The sequence below is a fragment of the Podarcis liolepis genome, assembly GCF_965112155.1.
Source record: "Podarcis liolepis genome assembly, chromosome: Z".
In the NCBI taxonomy this organism is placed as follows: Eukaryota; Metazoa; Chordata; class Lepidosauria; order Squamata; family Lacertidae; genus Podarcis; species Podarcis liolepis.
This window is the reverse complement of record NC_139570.1, coordinates 37,242,011-37,266,458: the sequence shown is the minus strand read 5'-3', so window position 1 is coordinate 37,266,458 and position 24,448 is coordinate 37,242,011. Positions and strand designations below refer to the sequence as shown.

Genomic DNA, 24,448 nt, shown 5'->3' with positions numbered 1-24,448 from the left:
CTGGTACTCTGCACTTTCATGTCCCACCACCAGCAATTACAGTGGTCTGCTACTCAGAGCAGAAAACTAGATGGGCCAACAGTCTGAACTGGCACGAGGCAACTTCCGACTTACCTGCCTATTTATTCCAATTGGCAAACTGGACCCACTGGTGGTCCGGCTCATGGGTGCCACAACAGCCACTCTAGTGGGAGATGGCGCCGACTGGCGTTTCTTCGGCGGCAGTGCAGGAGGAGGGCTGTGAAAGGTGGGTCAAAGAAAAACATGAAGACAACAACGCCAGTCAAGTACTTCTGGATCAAAAAGCCACAATAACCATCTCTAAGAAGGTTGGGGAAGGGCCACAGCTCAGTGGCAGAGCATTTCCTTTGCATGCAGAAGGTCCCAGGTTGAACCCTGCTGGCATTTCTAGGTAGGGCTGGGAGAGACCACCACCCTCCACCCAAAACTCTGGAGAGCTGCTGCTCCTGAGCAGTGCAGACAAGATGGAACTAGACTGACCAGTTGTTTCTCAGATGTGGAGTCTCTCCCAGACCTACCTGAAGATCCTAGGCCCTTCCCCTGAAAACAAAGTAAGATTCCAGTCTTCATGGTTCTGAATAAAGTACTGATTTAAACAGGAAAACCCAAAAGGCTTCCTTCTAATGAGACAGACCGCTGGGTCCATCTAGCTCAGTACTGTCTACGCTGACTGGCAGAGGTCCTCCAGGGTTTCAGGCAGGCAATCTTTTCCAGCCCTACCTGGAGATGCTGGAGATTGAACCTGGGACCTTTTGCAAGTAAAGCAGATGCTCTATCACTGAGCTATAGCCTTTCCCTCATTAGCTGCTATTTCCTTCAAAGGATGGAGTTTCTCATGAAGTTTGAAAATGGTAGTAAAACCCAAACCAACCATTCCTCTGCATTCAATGAGGGGAGGGGGAGTTAATTGTTCCTAATGGGGCTGACCAAAAAAACACACACCCCAAGCAACCAGATACAGTGGTGCCCCGCAAGACGAATGCCTCGCAAGACGGAAAACTCGCTAGACGAAAGAGTTTTCCGTTTTGGAGGTGCTTCGCAAAACGAATCTCCTATGGGCTTGCTTCGCAAGACGAAAATGTCTTGCGAGTTCCTGCGGGTTTTTTCCTCCCCCCCCTTTTTCTAAGCCGCTAAGCCGCTTATCAGCTGATCCGATAAGCCACTAAAAGCCGCTAATAGCGCTAATCCGCTAATCTGTCAATGGGCTTGTTTCGCAAGACGAAAAAACCGCTAGACGAAGAGAATCACAGAATGGATTCTTTTCGGCTTGCGAGGCACCACTGTAATGGTAAGATTTTCTAGATGCCAATATGTTTGCAAATTGTTGTTTCTGGGGCACGCCCATTGCCCCAGAGGGTGTCTTGATGTCAAAGCCCTTCAACAGTGAGAAAGCTGCACAGCCAACTCACACCAGTGACCACAGAGCCTGCAAAAGGAAAAGAATCTCACATGATTCTAGCAAGCCACACAGTATTTGTTTGCATCCCCCATCACACACTTCAACAAGCAAGGTGTAGCCGTTCTTCTTAAACAACCCTGAACAGCTGGGTGGAGGGTCATAAGAAATATCACACCCACCCACCCAACTTCTAAAAAATAGGTAAGAAGACCCTTGCTGGATCAGGACAATTGCCCATCCAGTCTAGCACCCTGTTTTTACAGTTGCCAACCTGATGCCTAAGGGAAGCTCATAAGCAGGATCCAAGCACAAGGCACTTCTCTCCTCATGCAGTTTCCAGCACTTGGTATTCAGAAGCATTACTGGATCCGGCCATGGAGGCAGAACGAAGCCACCGTGTCTAGTAGCCATTCATAGCGCTCTCCTCCATGAATCTGTCCAGTCCGAATTTAAAGCCATCTAAGTTTGTGACAGGGACGCGGGTGGCGCTGTGGGTTAAACCACAGAGCTTAGGACTTGCCGATCAGGTTGGTGGTTCAAATCCCTGTGACAGGGTGAGCTGCCGTTACTTGGTCCCTGCTCCTGCCAACCTAGCAGTTCGAAAGCACATCAAAGTGCAAGTAGATAAATAGGTACCACTCCAGCGGAAAGGTAAACGGCGTTTCCATGCGCTGCTCTGGTTCGCCAGAAGTGGCTTAGTCATGCTGGCCACATGACCCGGAAGCTGTACGCCGGCTCCCTCGGCCAATAAAGCAAGATGAGCGCCGCAACCCTAGAGTCAGTCACGACTGGACCTAATGGTCAGGTGTCCCTTTATCTTTACTTTTAAGTTTGTGACCATCTCTGCCACAATTTTGGAGCTCTTGTGTGCTTGCGGCTTAAGGAAGATAATAAGAGTTTCGCTTTGTCTTCTTCCACTCTTTTTTGCTTTATTTCCCCACGCCCTCCACCCCCATTTCCATGAAACCAGAAATGAATGCACCTGCACCTTCACCCGCTCATCTAATCTCACCTTGCTTAGGAAATCAGAATGTTTTCCAGTACCGGTGGTGAGTGTGGCCAATGTATGCCTGCTCAGATGTGCATGCACTGTACAGATACAGACCACACACAGAGACAGACAGATCATTTCTAGCCTTTTGTCATCAGCACAGGAAATGCTGCCTTTTACTTCTGCCCTACCAACCCCAAGAAGTACCACACCAGCCACCCCTGGGGTTCTACAGTCCATTCACACAACACAAAACAGCAGCATGAACCCAGAACAGTGCTGGTTCTCTGCCTGACAAGCTGACATGGAAATGGTTCTCTGAAGTCTGAAAACCTCTTAATGACAACTAGTTAATTATTTCAACCCTGACTGTAGTGACAAGAGGTTACTGGGGCAACTCTCGAACTCATTTCTTCCGGCTCTACCTGTTTTCAGCGACCCGGATGCAGGGAAGGGGAGGCTTGGGAGGGGCGACTTCTTCGTCCATAGGATCCGTCAAAATCTCCGCCGTCTGAGCAATCCCTGTTGTCTTGTTGAGAATCTCCATCTCACGATCTGTCAGGGGAAGCTCCGAAGGGCTGGGAAGGATGGAAAAAGCATGGCTTGCTTTGTATACAGCATTTGCATCACTATGGTTCATTTGGCATTGTGCACCAGGGGCCCAAAGAGGGCGCCAGGCGCTGTGTAGAACGTACAAATATTTGGAAGAGCCAGTCACTCTCTCTGGCCCTTTAAGAAAGCACCTTTTCACAAATGCATGTTTAACAATTAATTGATATAATTTAATTCAGTTCCTCTCCCTAAATTCCTTTTGCTCATACAACTATTTATCTAATATATAAATGTGTCCAAATATAATCAATTCATTAATTAACTACTAACCCCATAGGCAGGGTACTATTTTTTAAACACTACAGTCTTTTAATTTACTGGATAAGAGGATATCACTATGCACGGGCATTTGATCACACCCACACCATACATTCAAAGCCTGTGGCTTCCACGTAGGAATCCTGGGAACTGTAGTTTGCTAAGGGTGCTGGGAATGTAGCTCTGAGAGGGCTAAACTTTTAAGCTTGTAGCCGAGTTTTACTCAAAGCAGACATGTTGAAATTAATGTGCCTGCATTAGCCATGCCCAGTTATTTCCATAGGTCTACTCTGAGTAGGATTCACATCAGATAAAAGCCTACCATTCCCATGATTTTTTTGGGTGGGGGGAGTCACAACAGTTAAAGGGCTATGAATGTTCCTTAAATGTATGGTGAAAATGTGACCTTATGTTCCACGGATTCAGCAGCAAACCAGAGCAAGAAACCCCACTGAACTTGCTGCTGCTTCCTCCCTTCATCTTCCACTATTTCTCTTTTGGGTGTGTTCCCTGCAAACAACTGATACAGGCCTATCCCACGAGTAGCTTTGGTTTCTGACTGCTTCATCAGACACTCTTTGTGACTCACCTGTCCGTTGAAGAAGCAGGTATGCTGGGTTTAACGGGGCTTGTGGGGGACGGGTGTTCTTGCTTCTCAATAGTGAGCTTCACCAGCTCCTAATCATAAAATGGAATACAGGAAAAAAAGGAAGGCTCAGTCAAAGGCCGCTGCAACTTTATTCTCCACCAGAGAAAACTTGTTTCAATTCCGCTTCAAGGTTTTGGATTTTTCAAACCCCCAACCCCTTTCAAAACCTTCACCCAATGCCCTGGACAGAAAGAAATAGAATGTGAGAACTGGAAAGATGCCTTAGTGGTCTAAACCATGAAAAGCTTACATTGCAAGGTGTAAACACAGAAACCCTGAAAGAAAGACCTGCCCAACCTCTGCTTAAAAGACCCCCTCCTGCAGCGGAAGCCTGCCAACCCCAGGAGACAGTCCTGTCCACTTTAGAAAAGCTCTGGCCTCTTTGACATTTCACCCAATAGTGAGCTGAGATCTGCTCCCTTGCAATTTCCACCTTCTGGCCACAAAGAGGACTGAGAACTAGAGAAGTGTAATAACATAGGACAGTCGGCTACCATCTTTTCAGATTGGGGCCCCTCCTCTAAATCCCAGCTTTCTATAGAGAGGCCACTTCTCAGTTTCATTGACTTTGTGGGGGGACTCTGGATCACACCCTCTAATGCTGGTAAGCCTGCTTCACCACCACCTCAACCTCTCTAGCTTCTAATCCCCCCCCCCCGACACACATCCACATGCTAATGAGTCCATGAGGGCTAGCACCTTGCTGGCTTTTAAAACTTTTATTTTCAGGATAATGTATGTTTCCAAGATGTTGAAACCTGTGCGTAACCATGTCAGCGCTTGCATGGGGCAACAAAGCAAGAAGTGACACATGCATTGCAAGGTAATATACACATGGAAAACAGCTCTCTCTGTGCAGACTGGTGGCTGCCTGGGCTTGTGTTCCAAGCAGGCTTCAAGAGTTGGTTCATTGTAGATCATAGCATTGATAGTCTATTTTCTGAATTCTTATCTACCATGATGCAAAAGTAAGGAGGGTTCAAGCAAGACTTCCAAACAAAGGTGTATTGCATTGAAATGTATGTGCGTATTGAAATATATGAATGGAAATTTCATGGGAACGCAAGATATATCAAAGAGGGAAGTAGCTACTGGAAAGCGGAAGTGGAATGGATGAGGTTTGCTGGACTTTCAGAAAGGGCACCAGGGGGAAAGGGTTGGGGGGGAAGTGGGTGTGGCTCTTTCCTTTGTATAGTAGTAGACAACATTCCAGCTGGGCAAAAGTTACTCTTTCTGCACACGACCCTCTTCTATCTAGGCAGCCAATCAGCATTTATCACAGCCCAGGGCCAAGTTACATCTGGGCTAAAATGTGTGAAGCAGGCTTGGCGATGGCGTGTGGTCTGGGGAAAAGCAGAGCTGTTCTGCTGTTTGCCCCGTATGGAATTGTGGATTGTGAGTTCTTCAGGGCAGGGACCTGTCTTTATACTCAGTAAAGCACCATACGTGCTGATGTAAACAGCAACAACAATACAGTGGTACCTCGGGTTAAGAACTTAATTCATTCCGGAGGTCCGTTCTTCACCTGAAACTGTTCTTAACCTGAGGCACCACTTTAGCTAATGGGGCCTCCCGCTGCCGCCGCACGATTTCCTTTCTCATCCCGAGGTAAAGTTCTTAACCCGAGGTACTATTTCTGGATTGGCAGTCTGTAAGCTGAAGAGTCTGTAACCCGAGGTACCACTGTACTGTGTTGCCTCAGAAATTCTGGGCTTCTTCTAAGGAAGTGTGCTTTTGTTTTAAAATCAATGTAAGTGGTTATCAATAGCTAAAATTTGATGGCAAACATAGAAGATGGTTCCCCCAAAATACCACAGCTGAACAACCACAGAAGCCAGAAGACTGGGGGGTGGTTTTCATTTCTGCATCAGGTTCCCAGAACTCAATATGTTAGCCTAGGCCCCACGGTGACTTGTCTGAAGAGACAGCTGTTTATGACTAAAGTTTTAAGGATAGCAATGTTGCTTTTGCATTTGTGACATTTTTGCAGGTGTGCAGAATACGTATTCTAGCAAAGCTCCTAGAATATGAAATCCTTCTTTAAAAGGTAGCTCATCTCTTCATGCAGACTTGGTCAGTTAACAAAACAGAATTTAAACAACAACCCTAAACGCAATGACTGCCACTTAACTCAAAGGAACTTATTACTTCCATGTCAACAAATAATAAAGTAGCACAGCCCAAACATCAGGTGGGCTGCCTGATACTGATGCAGAGGATTTCAGTTAAACTTTGCATGGCCAGTAAGGACTGTTTAACATTAAGAGGAAGGGCCATAGGTCAGTGGGACACCAATTTTGCAACCAGAAGGTCCCAGATTCAACCCAAAACATCTCCAGGTAGGGCTGGAATAGACGCCAATGAGAAACCCCAGAGAGCTGCTGTCCATCAGTGTTGACAATACAGAGCCAGATGGACCAAGGGCTTGACATGGGGTTCCTCCAGATGACAGAGCATTTCTGATTTCCTTGCACAAAGCTTACCTGGAGGTTAGACTATATGAGTAGCGTCCAACTAAGTTCTATTCAGTGTAGACCCACTGAAACTTTTTAGAGCATTCCCCCATCACTTTACTAGGTGCAAAAAACCCCAACCCCTTTTAAAAGTGGATTTGTTGCATCAGAGCAACAGAGAGTTTTAATCCATTTTAACTGTACAAACCTAATGTTCCGGTATATGCTTAAATTCCTTCTGCAAATTACTTATGGTCTGGAGGTGACTTAAGTAGAACACAGCTGTCTATGCTCTAATAATGATACAGATAATAATAAACCACGACAGATCCACCTTGCAAATCAAGATTTCAAATGAGAAAGGTATGCTTTATTGGGCTGGGGGAAGCTCCCTTGGAATTCTACTGTTTCTGACCAAGTTGTGAGTGCAGATGCATTTGAGGTGTGTGCTATAACGAAGCATCTATAGAAGTGTGTCAGAAGAGCCCAGCCTTAGTATTGCTACCATCAGTTTTGAGACAGCCCGTTCTCATGGTGGGAGCAAGGGGTCTGAGGTATGGTCAGAGGCAGAGAAGACAGCACTGTACCTTGACTCCATCCAGAACAGCCTTGATGACCCCTTTCACTGTGTTCACCACCTCTTTATCTTCAGAGTTCAAGCCCTCCAGCATCACCTGATCAGACCAACGTATCAGATTGCCCAGGCTCTGGTACACACGGCTATAGCAGGAAGAGATGGCCGAACTGCAGGAGCAAATAAATAAATAATGCATTGGCATGGAGAATAAATGGAGAGAGGTGTTTCAATAAAGGAAAACTGCTGGGAAAAAATCCTTTGTCACAATACATTTTATTCTGATGTACGACTCACCCAGTCCCAAGTTTGAAGACTATTAATTTTATATTTAATAAGCAAGTCAAGATAAGCTCATCCCAAGTCTGACGAGGAACAGTTAAAAACCAACCAACCAACCAACCAACCAACCAGGCTCTTACTACTGAGTCACTGCCTCACAACAGCCCCTGAAGCTTCAGAATAGTCTTCAAGGGGCAGCCCAACAACCTATGCTGTACCTGTGCCTACCCTAAAAAATCAAGCAACAATTTGCACAATTTTCTAGGGAGACTATTGAGGGTCTGATTCAACAGAATAGTTTTGCCAGCAGTATTCTGTGCAATGGGTCCTAACAACAACAACAAGTTTTATTTGTAAGTCACCCATCTGACTGGGTTGCCCCAGTCACTCTGGGCAGCTCCCAACAGAGTATTAAAAACACAATGAAACACCAAACATTAAAAACTTTCCTAAAGAGGGCTGCAATGGGGCTTCCCCCTATTCTCTCTGGCACAATGTTGCAATAAGGCTTCCTCCAGCTCCCCCTGGCCTCCTCAAATTGGCTTGTGGTGGGGGTCAGGAAAGCATGAAGGGAGGACAAGGGAGACTGTTCCATCTGGCAAACGGGAATGCTTGCACTGACAGAACAATAATAGCAGCCTGGCATTGAATTCCTCCTTATAGACTTTAATTATGCCATGTGCAACCTGAATTTGTTGGATTTGTGTTTCATCCATGCCACCCCATCCCCCTTTCTGCTGCACAGCCTGATGAATGGCAGATAAGGAAACAACATTCAGCCACATCTCCAATTCTGAAAACAGCACACTATGGTCACCGTTCATGAGAAAATGTAGAACTAAGCACTTGCTTGTTATAGTTCTACTTCCCCTGTTGATGATGCAAAACACATTGGCTTCAGACGAGAGGGAGAGGAGAGAGAAATAAATCTAGACACATGTGTCAGGAAGGCAAAATTATATGAAAGTTATTGCATGCCACATATATATATTAATGGAGTAGATCATATATTCCCTAGTGAACGCAAGAAGTGTCCAGCTGGATTATACTAATGATCCAGTCTTGACCTGGGGGTGTTGGCGGTGAGAACAAAGCTGTGCAGCTTCAGAACTTATCTCAGCAAGCACTGGGAAGCGTCCCAAACAAAGACATTTCTCATAGGCTCTGATAACTCTTGCCCTGCCAATGCTTTCTCGACCTTGTTAGGTCCACATTTATCCTTAAAATGAGTGAAGATCCAAGGCCTTGTGGTGGGAGCATTGAGTATGCAAGCATTTGACGTCAACCACACTGCTGCGGTGCCTTTGCAGCTGGTGAATTTCTTGGTGATCATGTGGCTGGAGGGAGACAGGGTTTGAGCCTTTCAAAACTGAATATATTCCACATCACAATAGAGTGCAGACCCACTGGATCTACCTTAATGACATTAATGGATCACCTGGCAACTCTGTGGTCACTGGATGGAAGGTTGTTCTTAGCTGTAATTGCTTATAATATGCTTTTAACAGCAGCAGCAGCAACAACCTCCTTGTTCCTGGTTAATCCCCTGGCAGCAACTCACCTCTGCTGAATCCGCGTCTCTGCTTGGACCAGCGGCAAGATGGCTTCCAGTACTTTGCTGGCAGATCCCGGCAGCATCTCCAGCACCTTGCTGTCGATTGCCATTTTGTCAACGATGGTCTTGAAATAGCGTAGTGCGCTCACTACGTCCTTCTCTCTCTCCTCCAGCCAAGTGAGATTCTGAGGAGGAATGGAAGGAAGGAGAAAGGGAAACATTTACTGTTTCGGTCAGTGACCATACAGGAAGGAAGGTGCTATCAATAAAGATACTGGGCCAATTAACTGCTACATGTGTCTGCTTGCATGTCATTATTATTCATAGAATCACAGAATTGCAGAATTGGAAGGGGCCCCTAAGAGTCATCCATTCCAATATCCTGCAATGCAGGAATCACAACTAAAAGAATCCCTGGCAGAATTTAATTATGAATTACTTCTGATGAAGCACCATGAAGCTATTTTGCAATGCGAGAAAAACATCTATTGCATCTATTTTAAAAATGGTTTCGAATTCAATTTGAATACCAACTGTGATAAAAAATAACCCCCACTTTATTGAAAGAGGAACATCTTCAATACAGCCAAGCAGGCCCTTGGAAATGGTGCCTGGCTGATATGTAACAGGAGGGAGTTCCAAAGGGATGTGCCTCCCTCCAGCTACACGCAAGAGGACTGTACCACACAAAATCTAGAAGAGTAGAACCACCACAACTCTCTCAGAAAACTAAATGAGCGACTCACACCTACACAATCCAAGAAACTGGAGCCCTAGCAACTGATGGGCTGTATCAGAAAGGCACATTTCATTTCTCCCTGATACAGAAATAACAAGGAATAAAGTTTTGGGGACACTTTCCTACAGCAAGTCTTGGGAATCAAATTTAGCACAAGACAAACAGGACTTTATTAAAAGTAAACAGGGGTGGTTTTTTAAAACTTTGTTTTGGGTTGGGAGTTTTTTTTCTGGGGGGCGGGTGTTGCACCATACCCAGAAATTTCAATGTTACTTTTGGTGACTCCATTTCCACTTTAGCTAGACTCTCCTTAGTCAATGGTTAACCAGGGTTGGCCCCCAAAATAAATATATACAGATACAGGACAAATAATATAGAGCTTGCTCTGAAACACCCATGTTGGCTCTGCATAAAATCTTGAGGAAGCCTTCCATAGGCCACCCTCATTCTCCCAGAGTGACAGCATCCTTGCCTGCACTGTGAACCTGATCAGTTGCATCGCTTTCGGCTAATCATTTGGCTGAAGACAATAGTTAACATTGCTTAGGAGCTAATCCCCACAAAGACTGACTGTTGCGCAGGTCTCTCTGCTTAAACACTTGGCCTCATAAATAAATTCACCCAATGCAGCAGGGTGCCTCATTCTCTCTCTGCCAGGACCCCAACCTAGAGCAGCAGACTAAGCAGGATGGAGACTGGCCAGGTGCGTCAGACCAGTGGCACCAACAAGGAGGCTTGCTGGTGACTCAGACATACAGCATGATGTTCACACCTGAGATGGATCTAGTGTTCAACCTGGCAGTGAGGGGGGTGGTGGTCTTGGTCCAGGGACCCCTGGAGTGGGGCCTCCACACTGGGGACCTACGGCCCCTGCCTTGTTGGCCCATCAACACCAGAAATGCAGGGGGGGGGGAGGCAGGAATCCACAACTTAGACCAAGGAGCAAGGCTGGCCTGCAGGCTTGTGGTGCAAGGAAGTTTCTGTGGTGGACCTCCCTACTTCCACTGCTTCCTGCTCAACATATCTACTTAAGAGCAATGCCTCTATTGCACCACCTGCCCCTCATGGGCTCTGCCTTTGGGGAGGGGGCATGACACCACACACTTACCTTGTTCACCACCTTCTCAGGAGTCTTCACCATGAGGTCAGGCTGCTTCCCTTTCCTGGATGGTGTCCGCTTTATTTTGGGAGAGTGGAACTTGTCCTTCAGCTTCATGGTGAAGGAGGCAAGATGGGAGCGCTGAGAATCTACAAAAAAAGATGAGGGGTATGAGTGTATTTATCTGATTGGGCTGGAATCCAACTTGCACCAAGCGATATGCCCATATCAATAAATCAAATCTTTATTATGGTTGGCTGATGCTGAAACAAAGCACATGATATACAGCAATACAAAATCGTAGCGTCAGAAGCACTAGCTATTAATGATTCAAGATGACAAATGAGAAACTGACCATTATAGCAGGTGTTGCATATTACAATCTTCAAATATGTACACTGAAAACTGCCATGTGCAGGTCAGACTGGTGGTCCCTTCTAGTCCAGAACTGTCAACAATGACTAGTAGCAGCTCGCCAGGGGGTCAGACTAGGAGTCTTTCCCTGCTCTACCTGGAGATGCTCTGCCACTGGTCTGTAACAGATTTATTTGACCCCTCAAAGCAGTGCTTTTTTCTGAGAGTACTCTAGGATCTGCAGTACCAGCACCTTCCCCCCGCCCACCCAGAAGCACTGGTTAAAAGTGTGGTACTTATGGTAACAACTTCATAGTGAGTACAGACACCTTTTTTACTAGAATGAAAACACTGCCAGGTTAAATAATATGCCTCAACGGTGCTGAGTGGAGACTGTGGGTGGAAGCAGATTTGCATTCTTTACCTGTCTTCAGTATAATTTGTCAATAATAGTACAGGATCAACATGGGCTTTCATGATCTAATATTTTCGATAGTAAAGCTTTAATCTTCTCCCAGTTTTTCCAATATAAGGGTGCTGAGAGCTGTTCCAAGACCTCCCTGTGCCCCTCCCAAAGCTACAATTCCCAGAGTTCCCTGTGAAGGATTGTTAAAACACTCAAAAAATGTAGCTCTGTGAGGATAATAGCGGGTGTCCTAACAACTCTCAGCACCCCTAACAAACTACAGATCTCAGAATCTTTTGTCAGAAACCGTAACTGTTTAAAGTAGAACCATAATGTTTTAAGAGTATAATGTGAATGTGGCCTCTGTTGAATACAACCCAACATGCCAGCAGATATATGGGGGGAGGCCATGGTAGATGGAATAAATGTGGAAAAGGATATATAGTGGTACCTTGGTTTGCAAACTGCTTTGGATTACAACCGTTTTGGATTACAACCACGTCAAACCCGGAAGTGCGTGTCCCTTTTTTTGGATTACAAACCATTTTTTGGGGGGGATTTCAACCAATTTTGTTTTTGATTACAACAATTTTGTTTCGCCCCATTGGCGAAAGTGTGCCTTGGGTTACAACCTGTTTTGGTTTACAACCGGACCTCCGGAACGGATTATGGTTGTAAACCAAGGTACCACTGTAAAGATATATTGCTAAACTGGCTGCTTAAATGAGGAAAGGAAGCATAATCATGTATGGGGTTTCCCCCTCTCTACCCTCATTTTCATTTGAGCTATTTTAGTTTCAATGCACTTTTCACGGTCTGTAGCCCTTGCAAAGAAGAAGCAGTACCTTTCTAACATCAGCAGGCATGTTTGTAACCACTTAAACTGCAAAGTGAAACAAGCCCGGGTTTCACAGTAAGCCACTGATGGCAGTCTCCTGCCTAAGCTGACACAGCTGGTCTCAGAAGAGGTGCTGAGACTCCCAGACAACTGGTTGGGGGGACGGGACTTCAACATCCATACTTAGGCGACTGGCCCTGGGGTGGCTCAGGACTTCATGTGTGTGTGCATGTTCATATGTATGTATGTATATCTATATCTATACTGTTCTTCAACATCATGGCTCCAATGATGACTATGCGGCTGTCATGGCTCCAATGATGACTATGCCAGGCCACACTCTGGACCTTGTTTTCTCAACTGGATAGGAAGAGGGTGATCTCAAAGTAGGGGATTTTGGCAGCGGTCCCTAGTCAGATCACTTCCTGTTTCAGCACCTTTCCCCCTTCGCTGAGGTGGGGGACCTGTTAGGATGGTCTGTCCTTAGAAGCCGATGGATCCAGTGGGCTTCCAGAGTGCTCTGGGAGATTTCCTGTCAAAGCTCTGGCTGACCTGCGGAACAACTAAATGGCTCAGGCTGTTGACAGGATCACCCCTGAGCGCCCTCTCCTGCTTGGCTCCCTGGTACACTCCAGAGCTTAGAGCGAAAAACAGAGTCATAGCTACAGGGGAGCTAGCCAGGTGTTTTGCCCGGTGTGAAGGCTCCAGAGGGGCGCCATTGAGGCTCCCAGGCTCTCTCTCTCTCTGTGTATGCAAATATGCACAAGGAGGTGCCAAACTTGGTCTTTGACCCAGGTGAAATACAGTCCAGTTTTGCCCCTGGCAAGGAAAGAGGCTAGGAGATGGTTCGAACATGAGTAGAAGAACAATCTGGTTGAATGCAATCATACTCTGGTGGGGGCTCATCATTGAGTATACCTAGTGAGCAGTGAAGCCTGCAAAGAAGACTTACTCTGCTGCTTCCACTGCATTCTCATTGTGTGGTCTAGCAGAGCTTTCCCAGGTAGTATGCAGCCTGCTACAGTCTGGCCCAAGGGAGGTGGCAGAACCTATGGCAACTCAATGTGACTTGTTTGCAAAGCTTTTGAGGATAAAATTGTTGCATCCACTGGAATCTTGACACCGCTGTTACAACAGATGAAGGGCAGTATATAAATTTAAACAACAGGGGGAGCTAAGCGGCGAGGCAGGCAAGCCAGATGGGAAACAACCACCCGGCCTTCTAGTACAATATTAGACAAAAATAAACAGTGGCTCTCTCAATATGTTCCTTCAACTTGTTCAAGGATGCGGTTGCCTCAGTTTATAAATCACACCGGCTGTTATGTCTATCTGCCTACAGTTAGGCTAGGCAAACAGAATACATGAGAATGCAAGAAGAGCCTGGCTGCTGGAACAGGCCAACATCCCATCTAGGCCAACATCCTGTTCTCACAGTGGCCAACCAGGGGCCCAATGGGAAGCCTGCAAGTAGGATCTGAGGACAAGGGCAATTCTCCACTTTTGTGGTTTCCAGCAGCTGGTATTCAGAAGCATTACTGCCTCCAACCATGGAGGCAGAGCACAGCCATCATGGCTAGTTGCCATCAATAGCTTTTCCCTCTATGAGTCTGTCAAATCCTCTGTTAAAGCCATCCAACTTGGTAGTTATCATGGCTTTCTGTGGAAGGAGGCTCCAGAGTTTAACGATGTGTTGCATGAAGAAGTCTTTCCTTATATCTGTCCTAAATTTCCAACATTTGACTTTATTAGAAGTCCACCAGTTCTGGTGTTTTGAGAGAGGGAGAAAAACTTTTCTCTATATACACTATATACATTTCCCCGATGCCATGCAAAATTTTATAAACTTCTCTCACATCACATCTACTTTGGCAGAGGACTGGACATACCAAGAAGGTTGGGTCTCATTTTTGTAGCAAGTTATAGCTGTAAGGGGTTGGGGAGTAGGACTGCTTTTCAAATAAAGAAGCAATATATTCCATTTTGAAATAATCCTTACACAGAGGAACATAGGGTTCCTTTGTGTAAGGATTACATATGAATACATAGAGTCCCCTAATCATAAAGTAAGATTCTAGTCCTTAGAGTTCTGAATAAATAGGTACATAAATTAATAGGTACATACTGAAATAGACCATGAGTTCATCAAGCCCAGTACTATCTATACTGTCTGGCAGTGGCTCTCTGGAGTTTCAGAAAAGGGACATTCCAAGACCTACTTAGAAATGCCAGTAATTGAACCAGGGACCTTCTGGGTAAAAGACAGATGTTCTAACACTTTGTGCTGTGAACCACCCAGGGATCTTTGGATGAAGGGCAGTATACAAATTTAATAAATAAAAATAAGTAACATTGAGCTTCAGCTCTTTTCTGAAGGATTCCAGACTGTCTGGTTGTCTAGGGGCATTTCTCAATCACCATAGGTGAGTGGCTATGTACATGTGCGGCCGATTTAACTAGCTTCAATGGCCGAATAGCCAAGAGGGAACCAAGTTTCTAATTTCACTGTGCAGCTTCAAATGAGAGATTTATTTATTTGCTTGATTTTAAATATCAGAGCCAACATTCTTAGGATGCTGAATTTTGTGCAAGGGAACAGATTCTGCAGCCATGTGGTAAACCAACAAATGGACAGGTCGAAATCCAGAGCTACTCATGTCAAAGGAGACGGAGATGGGTCATCACTGGCATGCAGACAACTGGCCCATGGAGCTGCTGAGTCACACAGAAGTCTTCGTAGGCTCAAGACTTACCTCAAAGTACTCAGAAAAAAGAAACTACTAGCAGGGAATTATTTGAACTCTTCCCATACCAAGTCTTGCAATATAACACAACTGTAGTCCACAGCTGACTTCCATACTGTAGCAATACATAGTTTTGGGGTACAATGGTACCTCTGGTTACTAACGCTTCTGGTTATGAGCTCTGCTAACATAGAAGTAGCTACTCCTGGTTGCGAACTTTGCCCCAGGATGCGAACGGAAATCATGCGCTAGAGGCTCGCACGCAGAATAAGGCCCCATTAGCTAAAGTGGTGCTTCAGGTTAAGAATGGTTTCAGCTTAAGAACAGACCTCCAGAACAAATTAAGTTTGTAACCAGAGGTACCACTGTACTTGCAGACTGCTACAGAGGTCACTATGCAAAACTCCCTCTGTGCTAGCAGAAAAAGTACTGCATTATGACTGTCAGCTGTTTCAACACTAACCTTCTCTCTCTAACAATGATAAATGCTAAGTTTAACCTTTTCTATTCCAGCATATGTGACTGTCCAACATCAAAACAAATTGCCATGACATAAATGGTGCTCTGGGTGTTCCTAATCCAAATATCAATGTGCCAAAGATGCATAGGACATTGAGGTGGGGTTGGCTCTTGAAAGATAATCTGGTCCAATATCCCTGGAAGGTAGCCTCTGCTTGAGAATCTCTTAGCAAAGGTAAGTCTGCTGCCTTCTGAATTTTTAAATGTTCTGTCAAAATTCTGCTTCTTGTCATTTGGACCTGTCAGATTGCGTCCTCCCCTCTGGAGGATAATTTGATGCATGATCCATGAGATAGGCTTTTTCTCCCTTAAAAAGTATGTAGAGCTGAAAGGGGAAGTTGGAAGGATGACATTTTAAAGGCTCAGTTTAATTCTAGTAGATCCAACTTCTACCCAAAACTCTTAGCAAAGTGATGAGTGAGTGTCTTTTTGGGTATGCGTATCTTGAAGTGACCAGAGGGGATGCTGTCTACAGTGTTCTGTGCCCAAAGGATTGAAAAGGTTTTAGACCTCTGGTCTAAAACAAAGGACGGAAAGAACTCTTTTGTATTTCTATGCAAATTTACACAGATTCCTTCCATGGATTAAAATTCACACAATTAGATTAGCCATGGCTTTTTAAAATGGGTGACAGGCCTAATTCTAGTATTTCCACAGTGAGATGGGTTTACCCCGCCTTCACCATGTCCTGCTTTCGAATGAGATTAAATTTGATTGGGTTGCAATCACAGAAAGAATAACATTTCCTCCAACACTCAGCTTTCCTTATCCCTCTTGTCTAGTAAGTAACTGAGAGGGAAATTATGTATATGTTTACTACGAATTAAGGCTTCATCTACATCAAACCTTTAAAGCACTACTATACCACTTTGTAGCCAAAAATAAATATAGGAGCTGTAGTTTGTTAAGGGTCCTGGGAGTTGTTAGACGATCCCTTTTCTTTGCACCGAGCTACAATTCCCAGAGTGGTTTTAACAGCTAAGCCCTCTTCCCCAGGGAACTCTGGGAATTGTAGCTCTGGGAAGAGAATACGTTATCTCCTAAAAACTCTCACCATCCTGTACAAGCTACACATCCCCAGATGCTTTGGGGGGAACAATGACTGTTTAAAGTTGTATGATACTGTTTTTAACGTACAGTGCAGATGAGTCCTGATTCCCACCAAGTTTAATGGGACTTACTCCTAGCTAAGACTGTGTACGGTTAGGTTTTTTCTTTAAAAACAACAACACTGAAGCCTTTCTTTTAAGAATTTTAGGTGCCGAAATCCCAAGGGAGCAGAAAGGACTTTATGTATGCGACCACAGCTGCGTGGATATTATTGGCCCAGGGATGGAAAGAAGATAAAGTCCCTACCAGAGAAGAATGGCAGATCAAGTTGATGGGATTATGTCTCAGTGGCAAAAATGAAGAGAAGAATAAGAAATCAGGAATATCCAAATTTTAATAAGGAATGGGAAATTTTTAATAATTTACCTTAAAAACCATTGTAAACACTTAAAATCATTAGTATGATTTGAATAACACATGTAGTTTAATGGTGAATTTTGGATATAATGGAGATGTAAAAAGATTTGATTATAAAAGATCCAGGAGGAAATGATTAACAATAGGGCCCACAAAGGGGAGGAGGGAAGTTCAGGAGATTATCTGGAATCTTGTCTTCATGTTGTATGTTTGTGATTGTAAAATTTTAATTTGAAAACCAAATTAATTTATGTGTACAGTTAGGAATGCCCTCGTTACATTTTCTTTCCTCCTACCCCATGCCAGAGTGTGTGGTGCTATCGATACGATGTGAAAATAGTTCTTCACATTTACTGCTTTTATGTCAGCCTGTAAATGATATGAAAATGTTCAAATTTTACAATTCCAAAATCCATAAATAGGCAACACCTTTGCTATCCAACATATCAAAATGTCACAAAATAGCAAGCATGTTTTTGAGATGTCCATAGCAAGGGATAGAGTGGGAAAGAGCAAAAATGAACCGGAAAGGGAACTGCTAAAATCATTAAGGTGTGGTGATGAATTATGGAGAACCTCTGAAAACTTGCTCATTATTTTTAGCGGTTAAGTCAGAAATCAGGGTTCCAATCAGATGATCCTGGTGCACTGGATCAGGTCCAAGGCCCATCTAGTCACACATCGTGTTCTCACAGTGCCCAACCAGAGGACTAAGAAAACCCCCAAGCGGGACCCTGAGTGCAACAGCCATCTCTTCACAGGTGATTCCCAGCTGCTGGATTTAAGAGGCATAAAGAAGCATATCATAGCTACCAGCCACTGATAGCCTTTGCTCCATGTGTTTGTCTACTTCCTCTTTAAAGCCATTCAAACTGGTGGTTGTCGCATCATCCTGCTGAAGCCAATCCTACTGTTTTAACTATGTGTTGTGTGGAGCACTACTTCTTTGTGCCTGTCTTGAAATCTTTAAATATTCACCTTCAAGGGATGATCCTAGGGTTCTAGTGTTATGAGAAGGGGAGGGGAATGTCACTCTAATCGCTTTCTTCATGCCATGCATAGTTTTATCCCCCTTTACTCAAACAATTTCGTTCCCTCTCAAAACAGCCTCCATGGGCACCTGCATTTCATCTCCATGGATGCTTCCTTGCCTTTGGAAATGGTTAACAACAGAGCCCCTGACCCTAACCAAGATCTCTGGACCACTGCCTTTGCCTCCTCTCCACATCCCTGAGAGAAAGTCTAACACATAAGCCTGCATACAAACCTTCCTCATTTCATCCGTTTGGCAAAGACGAATGTGCCTTATTACCAGGCTGGGTTTGAACGTGGTCCAGCTGCTGAGTCATGGCCTTATGCTGGCTTTAAAGCTTGCCTTGCCACAAGTCGGCGCGTGCCTAACTCCTGACAACACACACAGCGCGCGCGCACACGCACTGACAAAAATTTAAAAACCAGCCTGTGACTTCCAGGCAAGAGTGCCCTGGCTGGGAAACCGCCTTCAGGCACAGAGAGCCAGTCCCGAGCACCAGCAATTCTGAGTCACCTTCGAATGCTGCTAGAGCAGCTCAGAGCAGCTGGGCGACATTTCGACACACTGCAATTTGCTTGAGCAAAGCTTTTGTCAGTTGGCCAAGACAGAACATTAAAACCTGGTGAAGGAGGTCCATTTTTTATTTTTATTTTTTGAAAACCATAGGGGGGGATTGAGGCAGGAAAAAAGGAGCCAGTGGAGGATTTATTGGCCCCAGGCTTGCAGCAGGATGCAAGCAGCAGGACAAAAAACAAGCTTACTTTTTTGCAAAATAAAACAAGAGACTCTTCTGTTTGGGGGAAGTGTAGTGTGCTGCTTGTGGGTTGTAGCCAGCAGAGTAGACCATGCAAAATTCATGAACCTAAGTTAGTCAGGTCTATCAGTTTCAACAAGTCTCCTCTGAGTAGGACGAATCTTGGATTATTACTCACAATCTAACTCCAGTGTAAGCTTTGTGCAAGAGAATCAGGAGGAAGCATACGGGCCATAGTGGGACATGCACAGAAAAAGCTGCAGTATGTATCTCACCTACGGGCTTCTGTTCAGGATTCTAGTCAGCCCGGCATGCTCTCCTCAAGGATGCTCCATTACACTCCCTTTTTCCAGGTTCCTTTCTAACCAACCTATTATGCGGCTAGTAAGCAAGCTGAGTTTTCTTTGGGATTATTTGGGGCTGCTGTGTTTTAACTCCCTTAAGAGTTTGTGTGGTTTGTAAGAAAAAGAGTCTGTACTTTGCAAACCTCAAGGTACCCCTGCCCCACCCATACCAATTTATCTCTCTCTTGTTTCTTAGTGGTCCCAGTTTGACTCCACTATTTCTGTCGGCACCCACCACATGAGTTCACTATTAGAGGGACTGAGACCAATCCAGCCTAGATATAAATAATCTGAAAACCCAGAGCCCTTGATTTCCTCAAAGGACACTTTTCTGAAACTGCTTTTTAAAAAATGATTCATTTAAAAGACCAGGCGGACAATTTCACACACATAAAAAAGCCCCAGGTCAGTCAAAACATTTCTTTCCCCCACTGTGACAATGATGCTTGGAAGCAGACACAGCTTTTGAAAGAACACTCAAAATTTAAGAATCGTGCAATCAACTGGAGGGCTAACAAGCTGTGTCACTCTTTTTCAAAAAAGGCCTAAGGGGACAGGAAGGAAGGAAGCATCCCAAAAGCTACCAGAGGGAGAGCAACAAAGGTCCTCTCTTCCCACCTGATAATGAAGCCACAAAGCGCCTCTGAGTGAACAGAACTCTTCCAAAGCGCTTCTGAGCACAGAGGTGACTTATGTAACGAGTTACACAACGCTGCCCATTAAAATGGCATTTCCCTCTTCACTGAGCGCCTCTCTGTCATCTGAAGAGTGAGTGGCAAAGACAGAGAAGCTTCAATTAAAGCCCTGGCCAACGGGGAGGGGGAGTGGGGGTGCATGAGGATTTTGGCGGAAGTAGAGCAGAAGGATGAACTCCAGATGAAAGAGGAAGCTTGGGCTTTAGAGGCCAAAGCATACTGTTAACATTATACCAGTGTATGACTCCACTTCCTAAGCTCTGCAAAAGTGCAACGAGGGTGTGTGGGTGGGTGTCCCTGAAACAAGAGGGTTTAAAACGTAACCTTTGACAGGTGTGGGCCAGAAAGGGATGGGAAGAATGGAAAAGGAAGAGTACCGTATTTTTTGCCCTATAGGACACACTTTCCCCCCTCCAAAAACGAAGGGGAAACGTGTGCGCGTCCTATGGGGCGAATGCAGGCTTTCGCTGAAGCCTGGAGAGTGAGAGGGGTCGGTGCACACCGACTCCTCTTGCTCTCCAGGCTTCAGGAAGCTCTGCACAACCCTTGGGAGACCGGCACGACTTCGCGCCGGTCTCCCAAAGGTTGTGCAGAGCTGCCTGCCTTCCGAAGCCTGGGGCGCGCTGAACAGCATGCCCGGGCTTCGCGCAGCTCTCCGCAAGCCTGGGGAGACCGGCGCGACTTCCCGCCGGGCTCCCTAGGCTTGCAGATAGCAGGCTGTTCTGGGGGCTGGGGTTGGGGGAAGCTCGGGCTTCCCCCGCACCAGCCCTGCGCCTGGTGGTGAAATAATTCCCCCCCTTTATTCCCCCCCCAAAAAACTAGGTGTGCCCTATGGGGCGAAAAATACAGTAATAAAGGAAGAAGAATATGGAGCTCTCTTTTCAACTCACTGGCTTCAATTTTGGTTTAAGTGTTTAAACCTGCTTCGGTTGTTTTATTGCTTATTCAGGAATGGAAAGCATCTTTCTGCCCGTGTAGGTAACTGCTGGGGCAGGGATGTCCCACCACTGAGGCAAGGTGAGGCAGTCACCTCAGGCAGCAGGATCCACAGGGGCAGCAGATCTGTCCTCAGAGGAATGCATCGGTCACTGCTGCAGTGAACTCCTTAGAGGCTGGATTTGCTCTCCCATGCCACCTCTACAGTGGCCTCTTGGCAATTAAGAGGCACTGCTGGTCTTCCAAATTTATGGAGGAAATAGCGGGGCTGCCCATAATAATAATAATAATTAATAATAATAATAATAATAATAATAATAATAATAATAATAATTATACCCCACCCATCTGGCTGGGTTCCCCCAGCCACTCTGGGCAGCTTCCAGCAAAATACTAAAATAAAACAATTCATCAAATTATTCCCTAAACAGGGCTGCCTTCAGATGTCTTCTAAAAGTCAGATAGTTGTTTATTTCTTTGACATCTGATGGGAGAATGTTCCACCGAGAAGGCCCTCTGCCTGGTTCCCTGTAACTTCGCTTCTCGCATTGAGGGAACCGCCAGAAGGCCCTCGGAGATGGATCTCAGTGTCTGGGCTGAACGATGGGCGTGGATACGTTCCTTCAGGTATACTGGGCCAAGGCCGTTTATGGCTTTAAAGGTCAGCAACAACACTTTGAATTGTGCCCGGAAACGTACTGGGAGCCAACGTACTATAGGGTCTCCTGGACTGTGCACCCGATTGGCAGGACTCAGAGTGAGCCCCTTCCCTCCAACTATGACAGCCTTTGAATCCCACTTCAGCCATGTGGTAACACTGATTTGACACCCACCCCCGTTCCCGATGTAGATCTTCACTCACCCATTCTTCCCTGGCAGGGGGGCCCACATTTTTTGGTTCACGTCAAGTGCCAAAATGTCTTGGGCTGGTGCTATGCTGGGGGCCAGAGATAGAAAGTGGGTGGAGCAATGGATGTTTCCCAATTAAGAGCACACCTAGAGTACTGTGTCCAGTTCTGGGCACCAGAGTTTAATAAGGATATTGACAGACTGGAATGTATACAGAGGAGGATAGCATAGAAGATAAAATGGTCTGGAAACCAAGCCTTATGAGGAATGGTTGAGGGAGTTGGGTATGTTTCAACTATCTAAAGAGCTGTCTAATAGAAGACAGTGTAAGCTTGTTTTCTGGCAGGCATTACTGAAATCTGGTGGGATGAGACTCAAGACTGGAATGTAGAAGCTGAAGGGTAAAACCTGTTCAAAAGGAATAGACCAAATAGGAAGGGAGGAGTAGCAGCATTATATGTAGAGGATATGTACACTTGTGAAGAGCATGAAAAGCAGATTGAGAATATATGGGTAAAAAATATAGGAGAGAGAAACAACAGTGACCTTACTGTGGGTGTCGTGTCTGCCAAGCCAGACTAAAGAGTTGGATGCGCTTCCTAGAGCAGATTACCAAGCATTCAAGAAGGAGAGATATAATACTCATAGGAGACTTCAACTTCCCTGATATCTGTTGGAACTGAACCTCTGCCGAGAATGTAAGGTTTAACTAAGCAACAAGGGGATCATCTATTTTGGACCAGATCCTCAACGAGAGAGAGGAACTGATTAACGAAGTGGAACTACTCAAAAACTTGGGAAGAAGTGATCATGTCCTCCTGGGTTTCATAATACAGAGGCTAGGGGAAACTGAGTATAGTCAGACATGCACTCTGGACTTTAAGAAGGCTGATTTCAAAAAACTTAAGGACCTACTGGGTGAGGTCCCATGGTCAGAAATGAATGGGAGTCAGCGGCGTAGCTAGCCGCTCAGGCACCCAAGGCAGTGCATGCATCCTGCCCCCGGGGGCAGGCCGCCCATGGGGCAAGCCGGGGCAGGGTGAGCTGCGCAGAGCCGGGCCTCCCCCTCCGCTGTAGGGCGGCTGAGGGGGAGGTGGTGGGCAGAAGCAATCCCCATGCTGTTGCCTGCCCATCACCTCACCCTCAGCTGCGCTACAGCTGAGGGGGAAACGATGGTCAGATGCCAGCCCTGCGCTGCTCAAAAGAGCCGCACAAAGCTTGCAGACAGTCCGCTCACTGCCTCCCCCTCAGTTGTATGTTGGCTGAGCCTGCAGGAGGTGGCGGGTAGACGCAAGCCCCACACTGCTGTTTTGGGCAATGCGGAACCTGCAGGCATCTACTGTGTCATTCCCAGGAGAGACATGTGGCTCACAGTGTGGCGTCCAGTGCCCCCCCACCCCCTAACTATGCCTTAAACTTGAACTATTGAAGGCAGAAAGACAGACAATTCCAACAAGAGAGATGGGAGGGATCTAAAGAAACCTGTGTGGCTGCATAAGGAGATTACAGCTGAGCTGAGATTTAAGAAGGACATATACAAGAAATGGAAGAAAAAGGAAATCACAAAGGAAGAGTATACACGAGTAGCCAACAGTTGCAGGGTGAATGTCAAGTGAGCTAAAGCTCAGAATGAACTCAGGCTTGCAAGAAAGACTGTGCTCTGGTGGGTAGGACCTGGACCAATGGCTTCAAATTACAAGTAAGGAGATTACGAATAAACATTGGGAAGTACTTTCCGATGGTAAGAGCTGCTCAATAGCAGAACGGGCTAGGGCTTCCTCGGGAGATGGTGGACTCTCCCTCCTTGGAGGAATTTAAGCAGAGGCTGGGTGGCCATCTGTTATGGATGCTTTATTTGAGATTCCTCATTGCAGGGGGTTGGACTAGATGATACTTGGAGTCCTTTCCAACTCTACAGTTCTATGATTCCGTGTTACTTTTTTGCATAGCTTGTTTACTTCTACGCATGCAAAAGTAAGGAATTTCTATACACACACACCCTTCATCTAAGGCAAACGAGAGATTATCACAGCTCGAGGACACATTCCAGCCAGGCAAAAGCAGTCAAGGAGGGTGTGGAGGAGAGCCAGGGAAGGTGCAGCTTGCTGAAGAGACATGGCCAAAAGCTGGATAAAGAATCTGGAGCACCACATGTGGCTCTTGGACCTTAGAGGTTCTGTACCCCTCAAATGTAAGTTTCTGTAAAGTGCTTTGAGGGTCCCTGTTAGCACCAAATGGTGGTCTAGGAATGTAAATCCATACTTTCTTATTTATATAAGGTTAAATTTCACTTGGGAATGAGGATTCTAGGGTCTTTAAGCCAGGTGTATAAATGAAGTTACTAGCCTGCAAAATAATGTTTACTAGCCTGCTGGCAAAGGAGAGTGCCACCCCTTTTTCTATTAGCCAAGTGTGCATTTCTATTCTGAGTGCAGCAGAGGGATAGAGCGCTCCATCTCCTGCCAGCCTGCTCACTTTACCTGCATGCCATTCCATGTTGCTACCAGTTCACTCCACCAAGCCCATGGATACATGTGCAAAGCATGAACTAGACAGTCTCTCAGCTCTCTTCCAATTCTATGCTTTTATAAGTGTGCAATGACCATCATTTCCCATTTATTGTCCCTAATGATGTTGTGATGGACCATGTATAAGCTGTAAGTCTCTTACACTGGTGACTACCTCTAGGAATCACATATTTATGCCCAGAGCTATTCAGACATGCTAAAATTAGTCTGTTAACAGTTTTAGTGTCTTAACCACCACCCACTTAAATTCTAAACAATAGAAGAGAAGTAAATGCTATTGAATTCTCCTGTCTTAAAATATTTACAAGTCCTACAATAAAAATAGTTTCCAAGTAAAGCACTCAGTTGG

General features: G+C 45.5%; 1 protein-coding gene across 11 annotated transcripts in view; it reads right to left on the bottom strand.

The window, feature by feature from the left end:
- RAPGEF1 (Rap guanine nucleotide exchange factor 1) overlaps window positions 1-24,448 on the bottom strand; it is a 109,300-nt gene that overhangs the window by 41,466 nt on the left and 43,386 nt on the right. For all 11 annotated transcript variants that reach the window (XR_014521521.1, XR_014521522.1, XM_083485512.1 and 8 more), the window contains exons 2-7: window positions 10,642-10,781; window positions 8,801-8,979; window positions 6,971-7,127; window positions 3,871-3,959; window positions 2,837-2,989; window positions 115-238 (exon numbers count right to left, since the gene is read on the bottom strand). Coding sequence is in view for 9 of the 11 variants with exons in the window: in XM_083485512.1 (XP_083341638.1) it covers window positions 115-238; window positions 2,837-2,989; window positions 3,871-3,959; window positions 6,971-7,127; window positions 8,801-8,979; window positions 10,642-10,781 (842 nt within the window). In the remaining 2 variants the exon portion in view is untranslated. The remainder of the gene's footprint in view (window positions 1-114; window positions 239-2,836; window positions 2,990-3,870; window positions 3,960-6,970; window positions 7,128-8,800; window positions 8,980-10,641; window positions 10,782-24,448) is intronic.